General features: G+C 39.4%; 1 protein-coding gene across 2 annotated transcripts; it reads left to right on the top strand.

Annotated features, from left to right (window-relative positions):
• Positions 1-6,526: 6,526 nt before the first annotated feature.
• On the top strand, positions 6,527-15,898 carry LOC107315597 (pulmonary surfactant-associated protein A-like). 2 transcript variants are annotated; one of them, XM_015866110.2, is made up of 5 exons: positions 6,527-6,644; positions 12,769-12,913; positions 13,197-13,280; positions 14,139-14,216; positions 15,328-15,898. In XM_015866110.2, the coding sequence occupies exons 2-5, from the start codon at positions 12,784-12,786 to the stop codon at positions 15,702-15,704; spliced, it is 669 nt and encodes a 222-aa protein (XP_015721596.1). In that variant the 5' UTR covers positions 6,527-6,644; positions 12,769-12,783; the 3' UTR covers positions 15,705-15,898. The 2 variants fall into 2 exon arrangements, with proteins under 2 accessions (XP_015721596.1, XP_015721595.1); XM_015866109.1 differs by lacking the exon at positions 6,527-6,644 and adding an exon at positions 11,115-11,154.
• The last annotated feature ends 4,392 nt before the right edge of the window (positions 15,899-20,290 follow it).

Raw genomic sequence — 20,290 nt, 5'->3', positions numbered from 1 at the left:
AGGAAAGAACAATGTATAGAGTAAGTTTGAGCAGTAGTTTGAGAAGTAGACTCCTTGTCTTTTGAGTCCTTGAGATCTCTGATTTAAGCCATATTTTTTTAACTCAGTGAGGCATTCTTGGTGCCCAAACTTATGACCTCTCTCACCACCCACATTAGGGACAGCATTCACTCTTTAGTGACACTGTTCTTTAATAGATGAACAACAGAAATTGAGACGGAAATTGTTTTTCAAGAGTCTTAAATCAGCATCTCTGATGACCACTTAATCTGACATTGATTAGAAACTAATCTGTATTATCTGCTATTATACCCCTGTTTAGAACCTCTCATGTGGTGTTAATATGACCTCCGCAGAGCTTCTGAGCAAGTCAGGATGAGAGCAGCGTCTGTTAATCAGCTGCTGGATTTATCTTTCTAAAACATAGCACAATTTCAGGCTAAGTACAGGCTTAGGAAGAGCTGTCGCATCACCTGTGAACAAGCCATGATTTCTCGGAAGCTCTTTTCCTTCTTTTTATTTTTCAAGTGGCACTTTCCAGTGGGAACTACAAGATGGAAACAGGAAACTATTTCAGTCAGTAGCACCTTGAAATTACTGTTCTATTTATTAATCATAGCATATAAATATGGAGGACAGGTTGATAACTTACGCTTAGACTAGAGGAGAAACGTGCCTTTTACTCTGGTTTGTTTTCTGCACTCGAAGAAGGCTTTGTCTTCATGAGTGAAAAGAACAGAGAAGTGTTATGCGGGGGACACTGTGGCTACACTACTACCGAAGTGGCTCTACCTTTTGCCCTGGGAAAGAAAAGTAATTCTAAGATTGTAGTTTGGACAATAATATCCAGAAAAATAAGTAAGGGAGGAGAATCTGTAAACACAAGTGCAGTCTTAAGTCTCTTTGAAGCTTTGCCAAATTTCTCTGTATTTGCAGCAGGATTCGATCCTCTGTCTTTTCTCTAGGGAATGATTTTATCCTGAGGCACCTGCAGTTAACATCCCTTTTTATGGTCTGTGACCTTAGCGATGTTTTGGGCATGGTAGCTTGAGCTGTTTAGATCAGTGCTTCAGGGTGAACTGTTGGAAGGCCTATTTCCTGGCTCTGTTTTATTCTGGTTTGTTTGTGTCTAAAGCTGGCAGCACAATCTGTCCCACAGAGCTGAGCTTGTGCTTCGATCCTTCATGTGGCATCTTTCCAGTGTAAGTAAGGCTGGCATCCTCCTCCAGCCCTGGAGAGTTTCTGTACAGATAAAACTTCAGACAGCAGGAGTTTACAGTAGGTAAGTAAACAAAATGGTAGATAAATGGTCAACCCCCTTTTTGATGTGTGGTTTCAGAGAGACTGTCCTTGAAGGTATTTCAGAGATGATCCCAAAGAAATTACTAAGGAGCTTTCTATGCTCTCTTAGGGACAGAGCTCTGCATCTCTCCCGTCAGGTGAGAGCATCTGCATTGTGTGACTACAGCTCTTGGCCACCTATGCCTTGTGCCTAAGATGTGCACAAGGAAAGGCTCTGTGCACTGCTACCCACTCCAAAGATTACTCCCAAGCATACTTTTTGTTCAAACAAGAGACAAGAGTCTTGAAACCTCTTAAGCAACCTGAACCGGAATATTTTGGTCTTGGTTATCTCCTACATTGCCCTTTGCAGATCCAGTGATATCTGTGCAAGGGTGTCCCACTTGGAAGTCATTTGACCAGTGCTGTTTAACTTACAGACCGCACAAGTCCTCTACCCCCCTCTTTATGCACTCTCTTCCCTTCATATACAGCCATGTGTATACACAAAAGCAAAGTTAAGGTGGGAAAAGAGAAATGTGGAAGGAAACGCTATAGGTTTTCACCATCTTGCTTTTTATTAAAGAGGCACACAGCAACTAAAATCAAAACGAAAGTCCCTTTCAGCATAAGCCATTCTGTGATTATATTCTCTGATTCTATTATGTGACTTTAGTATTACTTCCAAACCCTGCAAGCAAATCATATATTTTTGCACCCAAAATTAGTAAACATTATCTTGACAAGTCAGATTGCCCTCTGCGTGCTGTTGTTTTCTAGTACCTGTTATTTAGGGTTGTTTTTTTAGGATAAATAGCTAAAAATTGAAAAGGTTTTCAATGGAAAATTTTTATAAGGAAGCTGAAAATGTTTGCTTCTTTCTAATCTCATGTTTTAAGGTGTAGATTAAGGCATAACCTGTATTTTGGACAAGTAGGGATTAAGTGTCAGGAATCATACACTACTGTGATCATACAGCCGCACAGTGAGAAAAGCTGCCACTAATCAAGTAAAAGCAGTTGTAAAAGCTATCAAATAACTGTTTCCAGTGTCTCTGAAGTGCATATATGTTGTTCACTGAAAACTGTGTACTGTCCTCAATCTCACATTACTAAGACCTCTCCAGTGGTTTCGAATGCTGTAGCCCTGAAGTTTAGCTTTGCCTAATGGTCTCACAATAGCTCTGAATTTGGTCTTTGCTCTAGCAAATTGTGTGAATTGTTGAAAATTTTGTAGTTTACATCACGTATCTCTGTGATGGTGGCACAGTGTGTCATTTTGGAAAGTAAAAAGACATAAAAGGTGGAAGTTGTTGGAACGATGAGTTCCCAGTTATGTGGAAACAGTTGGGAAAAATGGATGCTAAAGAAAAGCAGCTTGGGTTGGGATCACAGTTGTGCTCTTCAGGTTTGAAAAAATGATATTTAGAAGCTAATAGTGAAAAGTCCACTTCAGCTTTAGATGATTGCCCAAGATAACAGCAGAAAGGGACTGACCTTGTGAAAGGGGCACTCTGTGTGCTCAGCTGGCTGGCCCTCACACCAGGCTGTGTTACAGGGAGGAGGCTAACCCTACGCAAAGTGCCATTAAGTCTTCATGCTCAGGGGCTGCACCCTCTCTTCAGTACAGAGATATTTCTTCCTTTGTGCAATACACACACAGCTGCAATTGCACAGCCCAACCTTGAGAGCATGTGAACAAACCTCTGAAAAGGCACAGTTAAGAAAAGATCTGCGCTGTGTTCGTTTTCTAGCTGGATACCCTGAGACGGTCTGGCAAGATGGATAAGCAATGAGACTACTAGTAAGTATGCATATTTGAAGCTCTTTCATGTGAGTTCCCATTCCTGTCAAATGATCATGTTCCTGCCTGTCATAGTGCATTCCCTCATGAACTCGAGGTTATCAGATATCATAGAACCACAGGTTCTTCAAGATTGTCCTGTTCAGCCATCCACCTACCACCAATATTTCCCACCAAACTATGTTCCTCAGTACAACACCTAAACGTTTCTTGAACACCTGCAGGGTTGGTGACTCCACCGCCTCCCTGGGTAGCCCACTCTCTCAGAGAACTATTTCCTAAGGTCCAACCTGAACCTCCCCTGGCACAACTTGAGGCCATTCCCTTTAGTTCTATTGCTAGTTACATGGGTGAAGAGGCCAGCTCCTACGTCACCACAGCTTCCCATCAGGTAGTTGCAGGGAGCAGTAATGTCACCCCTGAGCCTCATCTCCAGACTGAACAATCCCAGCTCCCTCAGCTGTTGCTCATAATGCCTGTGCTCCAGACCCCTCACATCTCCTTTTCAGGAGGAATACTACAACCTACTTCCCCCTCATGATTGTGCAGAAGAATATCTAGAGAGCAAGTAAGGAGATGATTGGTGATAGCTGTAAGAAACCACAGGAAAGAAAAAATAAATTCAAAATATTCTTAGTGGGACAATAGCTGCTTTTAGTGATTTTTGTATATATATCTGACAGTATCTACCCTCTTCCTGGAAGCATTCAAGGCTAGATGGGGCTGTGAGCAATCTGGTCTAGAGGGAGGTTTCCCTCCCTATAGCAGAGGATTGGAGCTACATGGTCTTAAAGGTCCCTTCTAACCTAAACCGTTCTATGATTCTATGACTTCACTGTACTCATGGCATACGTGCTAGATTTGTGTGAAAAGGGTTGATTTAATTCAGTGTGTGTTTGAAAGCTCTGATCTTTGCTTATATTTCCTGAACTGTATGGGTTGGTCAGCAATCTGTAGCATCTTGTGTAGTCACTGCTGCAGAGATAATATTTGAACAAGATAATGGTTATGCAGCTGCATGGTGTGTGCGTACTTTGGGATCTGAGGCAACAAGAACAGAAGTTGATGGCTATGCTTTGCATTTCAAGTGGAAAAGATATGGAGATATGCACTGTCTATTGCAAAAGTATACATATATTTGCTATGCTAAGCAGGACATGAACGAACCACCTAGTGATGTGTTGTGTGTTGCCCCATCCCTGGAGACTTTCAAGGCGAGGCTGCAGAAGGCCCTGGGTAACTTGATCCAGCTGTGGCATTCCTGTTCATTGCAGGGGAGTTGGACTAGATGACCTTGAGAGGTCCCTTCCAACTCTAAGGACTATGATTCTATGAAAACTCCAAGGTAAGCAGTAGCTCAAATTACCCCATTAAGAACAAAACAGGTAACTGAGATGGATATTAATAATTTCATTAAGATTCTCTTGTCTTACTGAGAAAAACATTATTTATTATTCAAGATTTCATATAAAGCTGCTATACAGGCTGTAAGGAGTGACCCTTGAGGAATAAAAATATTTTATTAGTTAAGTAGTTGACATTCGTTGTTATTACATTTTTCAGGGTTATTAAACATTCCCTCTGATTTGTCATGCAAGCTAAGTCCACTGTGCTTTAAGAACATACTGAGCTGCTTTAGTTTGAGTTGTACTGGCCTCAAGGAATATTCAACATCTTCCATCTCTCTCTAGAGAGAATCTGAAGCTATAGAACTGTTCGTTCCCTTTTGTTTTCTTTCTGTGTCTCTGGGTTTTCATCTTTTCTTTCTTTCTATCTACTTACTTAAAGGAACTCCAGGGGACTTTAATTAGCTTGCTAAGAAAGAAAATATACTACAGAGTTGAAAGAAAACAGATGGGAATGTGTTTCTTTATGTAGCTTTGCACTATAGGTTGCAATGGTTTGTGCCTCAGCACAAGGGAAGCACTAGCAGTGTCTGTTATCCTCATCAGTGATTTGAATGCCCACCTTTTCCTCTCTCAGTATCTGATTAGAGAAAATAATTTCCTCCCACTGATTTCTCAGGGCTTTGTCCATTGAATTTTCCCTTTCCTTGTAGTCTTTCTCCTCAGCTCATTACATGTCTAAGGAAGTTTCTGAAAGACAGTGAAGTATCCAATTCCCAGTGAAGGTCACTGAAACTTTAGTTTATGTACAGGTGTTACATTTAGACTAACAGTAATTCACATATTCTTACATTGTTCTGTGTGACTGAATCATTCTGTCCAGTACAAAAATACTTTTCTGCGTTTGAAAACTAAGAATTCAAGGCATTGGCACTGTTTTGCTCTGTTCCCAGTGGCTGTTATACTCCAATAGAGGAGTAAACAAGAAAAATATATATATTGGGTGTTGTGCTGTTTAAAATATCATGTCAGTGTTAGCATTTTATAATCAGAACAAAAGATCTTGGTGTAGTCCAGGCCATAGTAATAGCTGAATAACAATCATAATGATATAACAGGAGTGTGGCTTTAGCAATGATGATCTGAGGGCAGCAAATGCGTGGGAGGGGAGGTAATACTTTCTATTAGGGCACGAGGCAGAGCTTTTAAGCTTCTATTTTGAACATGCAGAATTCTGTGCTCTAATTTTGCCATATTCCTATGTCTAGACATTGAACATCTAAGGGAGCCTCTCGAAATAAACACTGAAGCAAAGTAAAAGGCCTTGCAAACAAAAATGCCTACAGGTGGAAATAAGTTCTCCTATACTTGAGAGAATGAGCTCTTTTTAAACCTATTTACTTAGCCAACTGCATCCTCTTACTTATCTGTTAGTAAATGAGTAGTTTTGTCATGCCAAGTCTCACTGAACTCTCTGCTATAACTCTTCTTTATGTGGTTTCAAGTCAGTTTAGGTGCCCTCAAAACAGGGAAATTAATGTGCGCCCTTGGGCACTGAAGTTTGTGGTGTTTCTTTGGCATCACGGAGCTCTGGCTGTCCTGATGGCAATGCCTTCCACCAGGGATTCATTAGTGGAAGCTACTATGAACAGGGCATTGTGCCTGTACTGTGTAAGGCAGGGAGTGATGGAGCCTTGAGGCATCACTTGCTGCTTGTGTTATACCCCTCCTGGCCCTGGTAAGAGTGATATGGGCTTCAAAAGGGGAAGCACAAGGCCACCATGCAGGATCTGGCTGGGCTCGCGCTGTGTATCACAAGCCTGGCCAGGTGCTCTGCACATCATGGAAACTGAAATAATGAAGTGCCTTAATATCTATCCATGATCAGAAACAGAAACTCAGTGTTCCTCTCTGCTTCTGCACTAATCAGAATCTAAAATGTGCAGTTAAAGAAACATGGGTTAAATGTATTAACTGCTATATGCTTCAAACCACACAATTAGCTACAACATAGCTTTGTGTTCAACCTCTTGAATAGTTCTATGCAAAAATGAAAACCTATGGTGCCTATTTTGTCTTCCTTTCCAGCTCATATTGGAGGAACAACAATGAAAAATGGGATTTCCTGGGAATTCATTACCTAACAGTTGGGATCCACTGAGTAAGGTGCAAAGCTTCATTTTACTGTGAGCATCAGACTTGAGAAGCAGCTTGGTGAGTTTATTTTCTTTCATAACTCTTTATTTTCTGCCTTGTGCATACAGTAATGTGTTTCTCCCAGGGACTTGGACTTTCAATTGCAGTGTTCGCGCTGCTTTTGGATATATATGCTTGTAAAACTTAGCAGTGAGGTATTAGAAGGGCCATTTCCCAGCAATAATAAATGCAATAACAGCTTTAAAAGGTTATTGGGTGTTTGGTTGGGTTTTTTTTGTTGTTTTTTGTTGTTGTTGTTGTTGTTATCTGCAGACTAGATTATCATCTTATTTTAAATTGACAACAAGAGCCAGGTGGTTGCTATAAGAGAAAGATATGAATTATCAGCTTATGCTTCCAAGGCAGTCTTGGCCAGGGGCTGTTCAGGCATAAATTGCTTCCTATTACTTCTTTGCAAAGGAGGGACAAGGTCTAGTTCATTTCCATGGGAACACAATGTAGCAGAACATCCCCATGATTACTCTTTGTATTATTTTCAGTGAAAAGCTGATGTTTACTCCATCATAACAGCAAACAACTGACACTGTCATGGGTGTTTCCACTGTGTTGTTGAACAAGGAATAATCTTCCATGTTTCTGTGCAGCATTCCCAAGGTTGGGGCCACAAGCCTAGCAAGGAAAATAGAAGAACAAATAATGAGGGAGCTCCAAAAGTAATGCCTCCCGTTTCATTATGTTGGTCCATGGCATCACGTGGATCACAGTTGGTGGTATGGCAGTACAGGCTGAGTCTTCCCACCGGTATCTCATTGCACTTTGTGGACATGTGACAGATGGCAGCAGAGGGGCAGTCTGACAGAATGGCATCTGTCATGGAAGTGTATGCAGAAAAGATGTATCATTGAATTCCTCCATGTGGAAAAAAATGGCACTAATTGCCATTTGTTGATGCTTGCTGAATGCTTACAGTGGCCAAGCAGTGAATGTGAGCACAGCGAGGGTGTGAGTGGTGTGTTTTAGCAGCAACAACTGTGGGTCACCTCCACTGGTTAGGTTATTCACGAATGTGGCATGCAGTCCCTTGTTTATCCCTTGTGAAAATGCATTGCTAGTGGCAGAGAGTGTATTGAGAAATGTTTTGTAGCTGAGAATTTGCTCTCTCAAACAGTTTTACTGTGCTCTTTGTGTACCTGCTGTAGTTTCTGTGGCATGACTTCCAGAGCCAGTAATGTGGCCTACAGGATAGAAAATAGATCTTTAGATGGGGGGGGGGGGGGGGGAGGGGGAGGGAAAGACAAAAAACTAGCTCCTTCAGTGACCTTGGGGACTGCATCTCTCTAAACTACCTTTTTCCACAGCTAGAGGAACAAAACAGTTAACACTTAATGGAAATCATTGTTAGGTTGTGAAGTGGGATGCCAACTATGAATCTGTAGTTTAAATTGATGTCTTTAGTTGAATGAGAAAGAAGGAACCAGATGTAATCTCTAAAGAAAGGTCAAGTGCTTCTTCTTCCTAGCATAGTTTTAAGCCTTTGATTGGAAATAAGCATGCCTGCTTTTTTTCTCCCACAAAATCTGTGGAAAACCTCATCAGTCCTTCATAATAGTTTGAATTTGCTTTGTCTAGAATAGAAAATAGATTGAAAGGGATGATGTAATTTCTTTATCAAATTACTTGAAGTCTTTCTTTTTTGTTTTGCGAGCACACCGTTAGGCAAGATCTACTCACTAAGTTCTGATGGAGAGGGTTCCTCCCCACAACTTCCATTCCTTGTGGCTGCTATCTTGTCTATGTGAGCCTTTCCATCTGTATTCAGCAGTTCTTCCTCCTCCTTCATCCACCCACTTCACTCTTTGACATAGAAATCTCTGCCCTGAGATTCATCCCCCCAGATGACAATGTATCGCTAAGCTGACAGAATGTCACTATTAGTATGTTTGTTCTTACATGCCTCATCAACAATTACATTCTTCTGTAAGATGCTGATCTGTGAGTTAGAGTGGTCCAAGTCTGTCTTGCCCAACAATAACACAAGTTTTAAGGCCTACCAACTGTAGAACCTGTATTCTTTCTTTATAAAAGATGTAGTAAGGTATCCTGATCTCTACTTTTTCATCCTATTCCTATAACCAATGCACTATAAACTTGTATAAGAATTATTTTATCAATGTTTCTTATTTTCCAAAGGCAGGAGAACTTCTGACCTTTCCCTATTTATTGTACAGGCTCATCTTAAAATTAAGCTTCAGGTGGAGAGAGGGGAGTGCTTGCTTATGGGATTGATTCCATACTTAATAAGTGGCACAGCTTTCGATCCCAGCATTTTTGACAGGGACTTATGCTAATGTTAACGAGGCTTCTTAGAAACTGACAGTGGGCACCTAAGTCTGAACTATTTTAAGATCAGTAGAGCACATAAGTAGCAGTGAAAATTCTAGCCAAACATGGAGCATGGATATTTCATGGATGAAGGCAAAAATGGAGAGCTGACCATAACTACTTGCCATGCAGACACTGTGCCAAGGACAACAAGGTAAGGCAGCTGATTCCAGGAACTTGCAGCATAGTGACATATTTAAGATAAATGTTCCACAAGTTACTAAAATAAACTGCTGTGTCTATACAGCACTGCATTTTATATGACAGTGTGCTGTATATCTTCATGTAGATTGGACTATAATAAAGTTGTTAGTAACCAGTTCACTTCCAAACAGTGAGCTGAGCAAAATGGAGAGTTCACCTAATTTTCTGAGTAGATGTGTGAGGGTTATACAGAAGAAATTTGTTCCAGTTTTGAAATGACCTTGGAAGTTGTCAGACTGCTTATTTGAGGGATACAAGCCCAGCTGCTTGATAAAGAAGCAGTCTTTCTGGATAAACGGCATGTTTCAAAACCAGATTCCACCTTTTCTCAAAATTCTCCATTGCTAACAGTTGAATAGACTGTTGTGGGGCTTGGCTTCAATTTCCATTATGCGGGCATTATCCACGTAATGCCATACCAGCAATAATTCATGTGTCAGAGGACCTCAGAAGAAATCTTACTGTTCTACTTAAGGCACAGAAAAGGATGCAGTATCAGAGTCCTGCTGAAATCTCTGGAGTACCCAGGCTGGGTTTTGAGGATGTTACTCTGTTAAAGAGCTTTGGCCGTTGCCGCATAGGCTTACCTATAGATTTCAGAATTCTGATCCTTTTAGCTATTCAACAAGGATGCCGGGCTGCAAAAAAAACAAAGTATTTGCTTTCTTTCTTCCTTACTCTTCAGTATATTTGTTTTCCCTGATTCCTTGCTACTTCACAGAGGAAAGTAAATCTAATGGTGGGTGATGATTTAACGTCTTACCCGCTTCTATTGTGCAAGTGTAATCTGGCTCATGGTAAAAGAATTTTTCTGAAGTGTGTATTGATGTTAAACTTTTGGTACAAGATGATAACTTGGCTGATAATGGCTTAAGATGTATAAAACCTTGCCACGTTTTACTCTTGCCACACTTGCCTGAAAAAAGGCAGCATGTGGCTATTGAGGTTTGACTGAATTCCCTGCTTAATATTTTCAGTACTGTGTTTAATCTTGTGAACTGCAGATTGTGTTCGGTGCAAGAAGCAGCAGTAATTTGCCAAGCTTTATAAAGTTGCTAATTGATTAAGGTTGCACAGGCACATATGTGGGCAGTGGTACCCCAGAGCAGTGTTAACCATTGCAACTGCTATAGAATTGCCAAGGAACTTGACCTGTGAGATCATGTTCTGGTAAGTTAGATTACCAAGAATGTGGACCTCTGACCATTCAAAATATTCCTTACCAAAATCTGGATTGAGTTTATCCTTATCTTGCACCTGCAGAAGTTTTTCAGAGCTGTAAGTACTTTGGAAGCCACATGGAAACAGAAAGATTAATGTCTTCATTGTGTCGTATTTCCTGCTACCTGTGCCATTCCCAAAGCACAGCAGCAGTAACATGCAAGGCATTTTACCTGCTAATACCTAACATATATACTTAATGCATGTTCATTTCATCTATTATAGTATCAACGGATGGCGCAAGATGTTTTTAAAAATGATTAACCTGCATTCAAACACTTTCTGCATATCAAGTAGAGGGAAGAATTTTGATGACAGATCTTTTATAACAGCTTATGAGAGCTAACCTTTGTTGGGGAGACTGAAACGGAGACTGGTATCTCCTCAGCTTGTTATGAACATTGGTGGCCACATCTCCTTTTGGTTTTCATAAAAGGAAGAAAAAAGATGTTACATTCATTGGAATTCTATTGCAATTTTGTACCTTTATACTAATGCACAATTCTGGAGTTACCTGTTCAGTTGTTTTTCCCTGTTAAAAAATGAAACTTGAACTTTTTCTTTTGTAATAGGAATATGAGTTTATCAGCAGTAAAAAATTCTCTCAGCATTTGCATAACAAGTGTGTAAGCAAAACTAAGAAGGCCTGATTTGTGCCCTGATTATCCAATCTCTGCTTCAGCCCAGTGTCATTGAATAAGAGCCACAGTATATAAAGGGGCCTTGTAAGAACTGCTCATTTTCACTTTGAAGCAGAAAGGTGAGTTTAATTTGACTTTTAATAAATCAAAAGGAACTTCAGCTAGTAGGGAAACCTGTTCCATTTCATTTGGGATATGGAGGTTTTTAGGGTTGTTTTGTTTGTTTCTTTGTTTGTTTTTCCACTTATATTAGTAATTTTACTGGATGAGGAGATGCCTGAAGGATACCAGATAGTGGTGACTGATGATGGTCATTAAAAGTAGATTAAAACTGAAAAGCTGTCTTCCCATTTTGTTATATAACTGATCAGAACTCTGGCTGTGCATCATGATCCAATTATGAGCTGGGTCCAGTAGTTCATTTAAATGCATTTCCCTGAAAGATCAGCATCAGAGGAAAAGTACCTGTTGTAATAGCATTCTCTTATCTTGGTGACTTGAGCATGCTCAGCTACCTAAGGTAGTTTCTGTTACAGCCTTTTATAATCTACTCTCTGCAGTCAGATCAGAGTGATCTGCTAGCCTTCAACACAGGTAATGGTGAACAAACTGAAACAGCTCAGATTCAATGCATGAAATGTGACAGTGCTATGATACAGTATGCAAGTTCTCAGGTTGATTAGAAATGTATGTGTTAAAATAATCTCGGCTGCAAGGAGCTTCTTACTTAAGCTGCTCAGTGTATCCATATTAAAACTTACAGCATAAATGAACGTTCTTATGTTCAAAAGTACATCTCACTAGACTCAGCTTGATGAGGCATTTCTGTAGACAAACAAGTAAACTTTGCTCTTAAAAATCATCAGTACTGATGTATATGTAGAACAACATAAAAAGCCTTTTACAATACAGTCAGCCTGGCAGATGAAACCATTCTTCGTATTTTTAAAGCTCAATCCAGTTGTGCAAATCCATTCAATAAATGGCACTAATAATAAACTGACATTCTAATTCTGCTTTTCATTTATGCTTTGAAACAAATTCCTTGTGCTAACAGATGAATGCCCATTTGTTAGTAATAAAAAGTAGTACATGATCATCTGATTGAAAAGCCTATGGTCAAGCTCTGTATAAGAGTCAGCCCACCCAGGTTGTCTCATTCAAACCGTATACTCATTCTGGCGTCTTGAACCTGTCTTTTTCTCTCATTTTCAGCTGAGTAATGTCAATAACTGAGTATCTCTGTGACATAGCATCATATTTTTCACCAGTTCAAGTTTTATAACCACACAGCATTGGACAGAACTACAGTGATCGGTGGTTTGAGAGCACTTTGTACTCATGATATCTCAGCACAAAGATTAGAACCTTACTTAGTGTTAGATTATAACTTACTTAGGATGAAATAAAATGAGTGGGCCTATTGCCAACCAGCAAACATGCTTATTTGGACCACGAACTCTGGTGTTTTCAAGCTTGTAGAATTTTGTTCTATCACTCCACCTATTTCAAATAAATGTGCCTAAGTCATATCATGCCTAAAGAGATTGCAAAGTAGCTCCAAACCTTCACAATGACCTCTGTAGCAGAATTGTGCTTTTCAGGTTGGCGACATATATGTCTGTGTTCAGTTGAGTGATTATAGGTCTTATAAACAAGTGGTGGGTTAAACTTTGTCAGTTCTACACCTTTTGCAGAATCACTGTCTAACAAATAAGTGTGTTTTCTTACAGCTTCCCTCAGCAACCATGTTGTCTTACTCATTCTGCACGATTGCAACAGCAGTTGCTTTGCTAATGCCTTGCCACGCACAAAACTGTGCAGGAGCTCCTGAGCTACCCAGTATCCCTGGAGTTAGTGGGCTGCCTGGTGTGGGAGGTAAGAACAGTAATGCTCTTCATATGCACATACTGATCATTACTCTTCAGTAGGAAAATAATCACTTGTTCTCTTTTCATTCAGCCAAAATAAGACTACTGTAGATGAACTTCAATATAATTTGCATTGTGTAATTGTATTTTGGGTCCATTACTAGACTGCAAGCAATAAAGAAGTTATGAATAACCTCAAACTGCAGTTTGTTAGATTTAAGTTCTGTTGTTTGCTGAACATTCCCAGATGTTCACCCCCTTAGAAATAAAATTATGTTCCTCTTTTCCAGGTCTCAATAGATACCTTGGAGGCCTATTGTGGCCTTACAGAAAAGAGAAACTTCCTGAATATCAGTGGTTACAAAATCAGCAAGGTGAGAAAGGAGTAAAAGAGGTCAACAGCAGGTTTGTAACACTAGGTGAAAGAGGCTGATCTCTATATAACGTTTTGTCAGAAGAGTGACTCCTTTTTTTTTTTTTAATTCACACATCTTATTTTTCAGTAACGATAACATGATCACAAAAGCACCCCAGTAATTTTTTAGTATGTTTAATATCATTGTTACTAGTGGAAACAGGCTTGAAATAAATATCTACCTTTACAGTCAGACACAGTTTTAAGCATCCAGTGCATTTCACACCATCTACATGGAAACCCTCCTGTATCAGTGTTTACAGTTTCCCTTAAAATAAAGAGTAAAAACCCAAAGCATCCATTCAGCACCATAATAATAAAATTGTAATTTAAATTTTGCTTGATGTCACAGAGAACAGACCCTCTCCAAAATATCCCTTGTGTGAGTTCAGTAACAATTATGAGAATTAAGCAAATTCTCTTTGCAAAACCATGGCAAAATATTTTATCTTAGGACCTTTACACTCTTATGGACATGACATAAACTCCAAGCTATAAAAAATATTGTATTTCTTTTGTAGTTTTTAATAGGCTTTTTCTACGTGTAAATGAATTTCTGAGTTTTTCCAAGGGCTGTGGGGTTTTCCTTGTTTATTTTGGTACAGATTAGTCAGAAAGTGACAAAATATTTTATATATATGTATGCATATATATATATATATATATATATTACCTTGGGTGTAGTTAAAATACATTATACACTGGTTAGTTTTGAAAAATAGTCAGTTTTCTCCACTGAGATACAATGGTACATGATATCTCTATAAGCAGAACCTAGCTTTTCCTGATTGTGTAACTTCTATTTTCACCTGTTTAGGTCTACCTACTTCTTTTGAATATGAACTCCACAATGTTTTACTGAATCTAAGGCAACGACTTCTCCAACTTGAAGGAGGTAGCCTTTTCGTTTTTAATGTTTTAGCTCTCAATCATTTCAAGTGCAATGTGCAAAATTAATTACAGAATCAAGACCTGTGGAAAAGAAATCACTCTTGAAAACATGGAACTACATTCCAAAACTAGAACTTGCTGTGAAACGTCACTGAGGTGTCCTAGGAATGTTGTAGAGCTTGTACTCATTTCCTGTAGTGCTACTCAGTTTTGGCCTTAGGTCAAGTAGACCAGAACTTTCAAGGATCAAATGGGCTTTTTATTCCCAGTACTGACAGTATAGAATAAGGTGTAGTCTGTCCACACCATCTTTAAAATTATGCAGTTGGTTATCTGTTAAAACTGTTAAGAATTAATTGAATTTACTTAGATGCTGTAATAAATAATGCCCAGTTCAATTTGATGTCCAGTATGCAGCACAAAGCTCGTTTGTAAGACAACTTAGAGTGCTGCTTTGCACTTTACAATATCATGCATTTTTCAATTGCAAGGCAAGATGCACTTAGGCACGTGAGAAAAGGAACAGTAAAGAAAGGTACTTTCTTAGTGGGAGAGAAAAATACAAGCTTCTAACAGGAGCACTGAATACATTTATTCAAATTTTATTGATATTTCAAAACAAATAAATAAATAAATAAAATCTGAATGGCATTGCAGTTTCCACACAGATTCATGGAAACTCTTCGGCCTTGTCCTCCACTGCTTTCATTTCTATCTACCAGCAATGAAATCATTGAAGGTGGCTGAAGAGTTTTGTGTGCTGAGTACACAAAAAACATTATTTCTTCATGTTTTTGATTTGAAACAAAATTGATCCTCTGTAAGGAGTACACATGACTGTTTTAGAGCTGATACTGTACCTGGTATCCTTGCACTGAAGGCAATCAGGACAGATGGTCACAAGCAGCACAACAATGTGCTTACCTGTGAACAGGTAGAGTTTTGAAGATCATTATTCCTCTTTATCCTGCTCTTCGCTTCCATTTCTGCCTTTACCTGCCCCTCCTCTGCTCCTCTTACCACTTTACATTTTCTCTACGCCCCTTTATTTCTCTGGTTTCTCATCAGTATGCCACAAGAAATAAGAAAGCGAGCAAACTCTTTTTATGTTACAGCGCTTGCTTTGGATGGAAAAATAACAAAAGTAGGAGAGAAAATATTTGCCAGCAATGGAAAGGAAGTCAATTTTTCATCTGCCCTAGAGTCCTGTGAAGAGACTGGAGGAACTCTTGCAACTCCCATGAATGAGGAGGAGAATAAAGCTATTATGAGTATTGTGAAACAGTATAACCGATACTCTTACTTGGGTATTAAAGAGAGTGACACTGCAGGTCAGTTTAAGTACATGAATGGCCAACCTCTAAATTATACCAGCTGGCAACAGAATGAGCCTAATGGCAAAGGGACAGAAAAATGTGTAGAGATGTACACTGACGGAAACTGGAAAGACAGAAAATGCAGCCTGTACCGCCTCACAATCTGTGAATACTAGAGAATGACCTTTCAGGCACCTGAGAACGTGGAGACCATGAAATACCCTATGTTTCATTCAGACTGATACAATTTCTGCAATTATTCAATGTCAGAAAATCTAAAATGAATCATATTACTATATATTTTTATGCATAAGAAGCTGCCAAATGTAGAAGGTGATTAACTTACTTAATTAAAATGTGCTTAATCTGATGTACTTGTCTCTTTTTCGGAGGGCTGGGAGCTCAGAATTCATTGGTCACAACAGACTGCCTCTCTGCACTATGTCTACGTGAAAATTAGAGGAAAATTCCCAAGATAGGGTTTGGGTATTGGAAAAAAACTGAAGATAAAATTATCTTCAGTTGAAAACACTGTGAAAACATTTCTGCACATTTAATAAATAGCTTTTGCCCTCCAGGTCATGAATAGATTTTATTGGACCAGTGACGGTCTTTGGACTTGAGTGTCTTGTAGAACTGTAAGGCTCTCCTAGAAAGCCTTGAATGATACATGTGATAGCAAAGCATGCATGAATACACTTAGCATCCATATTTAACCATCTTTTAAAAAGTACTAACAGTACTGTTTGCAATTAATTTTCTTAGTTAAATCAGAAACCATTCTCTGTAAAAAACTGATAAACAGTGCCTTTGATTTACATAAACATATGAAAAGTTACATAAGACACTAAAATTGAATCTTATTCCTAAAACATCACATTCTCTCATAAAATTATGACCACTGTTGTGTTAAAAGGCCACTTGTCATCTCCCACACAACTGACACATCAAGCATATACTACTCGAGGAGAGCAGGTAGAAGTTCAATCAATTCATACACAAACTACATCTCTACTCGTGTCATGCCTAGAAACCACAAAGACCACGTTTCAAACCTCAAGAGTGATTTTTGTGCCTCTCAGTTTCAGTAGCTGGCTTGGGCAGTGGGATCCCAGAAAAGGACTAGAAGTAGAAAATCCTCATACGCTTACCCTGCATTAGGGAATTCCTGGGTTCATCCTGGGCTCATTTTCCCACAGCCTGAGAGAGAGAAGATAGTACTGGAATTAAATCACATGCTAATACCTTTTAATTCATCTTTTCCTTCTTTCCCACAACTGACTCAGTGAAGGGAATCTATATGAACCTGGACCTGACTCTGGGCAGTGTTTCCCCTGCCCTATCCTTTCTGTGAAAGGGATGGGGTCTGTCCAGTGTGGTCATTTGGAGCTCTGTTGGGTAGGAAAGCCTTAGGATGTTCAGACATCAGCACAAGCTTAATCTGGTGGGAAGGGTCTTGTGGCTGGCATGCCGTGTTGGACAGATACAGGCTCTTCAGAAAAGACAGGCTGAGCACTAAGAGAGTAGTGGGCATGGGACAGGCTCCCCAGGGCAGTAGTCACGACTGGGAGCTGCTGGTGTTCAGGAAATGCCCAGGTAACACTCTCAGACATAGCCTGATTTTTGGATGGTCCCATGTGGGAATAGCATTGGACTCCATGATTTCTTTATGGGTCCCTTCTGACTTGAGATATTCTATGATTGTACAACATGGAAGAGGAGGAGGTAATTTTCACCAGGACCTCACACAGGATGAGAGCACTCAGCAGCATGCTGGATAGAATTCAAAATGTGAACATGCTTTACAAAATAGTGTTCTTGGAGACCTATATTGCCAATAAAAAGTTTGGCAAAAATTTAATATGGGAAGAGGACAGATCATACAATCCTGATTTATTATCTGAAACTAATTTGCATGTTCACTGCATAGATGTCTTGCTAAATTCAGAGTATTCTGTTCTTTAATAGATTATTTGTTCCCATCATACCAATGTATACATGATGACTATATAAGGTCCGTATTAAAATCTTTAATGTGTAAAATCTTACATAACATGCTACCTGGTAATTTCCAGCCTAGACTGATATCCTCTTTTATAACTGTGTAGTTTAATTGGATGTTTTCTCTTAGAAAAACTCAAAAATCATTCCTTCCTCCTTCCCTCTGCACAAATCCCTCCCACCTGTAAAGAAACTGACTTTAGATTACATCAAATAAGTATCTTTCAGTGTATTCCTGATTTTTGTGGAGGGGAAAAAAGGTGGATGGGCAAGGGAGGGGCGGGGGGGATGATTTAAAACAAAGTCCCATGGTTCATCAGAAAACTGAGCTCCAGTTCAACCTTGTGTGCACAGACTAAGTGACAGGACATGACCTAGGGTGTTATGGCTACCTTATATTGTCAAAATTGTGACCAATGTCTCCTTTATAGGTTTTATTTTCAATACTGAAGCCAGACTTCAGGAAGTTTAATTACAATATTGCTCTGTTCTTTTCCAGGAGGTGAAAAAACACCAGTGCCCTGATGCCACAAGGTCCTGCCAGTGCTGCAAGTGTAAGGTAAGCTTAAGGTTAATCATACACTTCATGTTTATTTGCAGCTTTTCTTTAGCAGAACCGTAAGTGGGAGAAGAAATATTTACTACTGGAGATATTTGCTTGCTGATTTTGAAACCACACTGAAATGAGGTGGAAAGAGTGACAGTCCCTCTAGAACTCTCATGAGCTAGAGGGAAACAATGTTCTTGAGAATATTGTGTAATGGTAAAACAGACGTGCTTGTCTGGGTGTTGATGAGAGTCAGATTGTAAGTAAATGTCATGTTGAAGTCTACTACTCAAAATTGTATTAGCCTACGATTATACAAACAGACCTAGATCTTAAGCGTGATCAATACAGGATGCTTGGAAATTAGAGTAGTGCCTTTAAAAATGTTAAGGGGATTGGACTTGAGCTGAAGTGCCCATTAGGAAACCAGAGTTTGGTGGTGGTTGGCTCAAGGGTGATAGGCTACATATGTGCCAGCTGAAACCTGAATGTAGCTTTCACTCACCTCTGCTCCTGTGATTCAGGAGATAGGAGGCTGTGCTGCAAGAGCACCCAGGCACTTGAGGAAGTTTCAGTGATTGTAATTATATATAACAGTTGAGCTTTCACATGCAGACAGTGGAGGACAGATGAAGAATATACAGAAAAAGCTGTTTTATCTAATTCATAAACAAAGTTTTGGGGTGTTAGGGTTTTTGAGTTTGGTTGGGTTTTTTGATTTTTTGTGGCTTTTTTTTTTTCTTTTTTTTTTTTTTTTTTTTTTAATTTTGAGCATCGATCATAGTGTGTAAAGGTGAAATGATTAAGTCTTAATGCTGCTAATGTAATCAACAAAACAATAGGTTGAAGGTCGCCCTCCCAGGTGTCTACATTTTGCTGAATTCTTTGCTTCCTGGTTTTAAAGATCAGCAAGAACAGCCTCCATGCTCTGACAAGTGCTGCTAAACATCAGAATTGAGAGGAGAGAGACTAGGTCCCATGTGCTCTCTGATCTTCCCTATATTCCCAGGTATAAGGGAGCTGTTGAGGATGTTGAAGGATGTTGAGGGCTAAGCAGAGAAAAGGAAATACAGAAAGCAAGGGACGAGGTGGTAGTGAGGTAGGATGGAAGCAGCAACAGAACAGCACAAAAGCTGTGTAAACATAAAATGTAAATGGGGTTGGGGTGTTTAAATACAAACCAAGACAATAAGGAGGGAGAATTTTTAGGGTTACGTGTGGTATGAAAATCACCATGAGGGAAAAATATATAAAGCTTTTGGGAGGTTAAGTGTATAGAGAAAAGGCTAACAAACAAGCTGGTGGAAGAAACACACCCATTTTCATAAACTGAAATTCAACTCCAATGTCTATATTCCTCAAAGCAGTTAAGAAAGCTGCGTTGACAGACTTCTGTCCTCAGTATGTTTGATATTTACCTAATCACACTGCAGGTAAGTACACTGAACCAATTCTTAATCTTCTTGATTTGCTTCACTAGCACTGTATGATAAATGTAGAAACACAGAAGAAAATTCTCCACAGTGTTCTAGAACTGTTAGGTCCATATTCCTCAGTCTCAATGAGCTACTGGGACATACTGCTCAAAAATGTTGTAAATTAACTTGTTTCTCCTTAGCAGTATGCTGATGAAAAGCTAGAAAAGAAAGGTTTGCCTTTTGTCAGATACACATCAGATCTTGGGCAGAAATGTACCAGGAAACGTCTGTTTCCCCCCAGCTTTCCCAGGCCATCAGTCAGTATATGAAACTCACCAAAAGGGGCCAAGCCTCATTTCCTTTTTACACCTTACTAACCTCTGGTTTCTCTCACACATGTGGTTGAAGTTCTCAAGCTGCTCTCATCTGTGATCTAACCATGGATGCAAACACCCAGTATCTGATGGTGACCTTTGTTTAAGCTTAGGTTTAAAGTTAAAGGTTTAAAGTTTAAAGTTAAGTTTAGGCAGGTAAATGCCTCAGTTTCTGTTTGTTTCGTGAAACAACCAGAAATCTTCAGGTAAAAGAATGCTGAGAGGACTAAGTCAAACACTCAAAATAGAGGAACTGTAAAATCTGATGAGAAAATTTAAGCAAAGATTACTCATGCTTATTTAAACTGGCTCTCTTCTAATGGGGCATGCACAACTGGCACAGCTTATTTATTTTTCACAGGGTTAGTGCCTTTCTTGGAACACTCAGTAAACAGTGCTGTAGGGGAATTAATCTGGTTTCT

Source organism: Coturnix japonica, chromosome 6, assembly GCF_001577835.2.
Source record: "Coturnix japonica isolate 7356 chromosome 6, Coturnix japonica 2.1, whole genome shotgun sequence".
Taxonomy (NCBI): Eukaryota; Metazoa; Chordata; class Aves; order Galliformes; family Phasianidae; genus Coturnix; species Coturnix japonica.
Note: the sequence above shows the minus strand (reverse complement) of the source record. Positions and strands in the feature narration are given on the sequence as shown.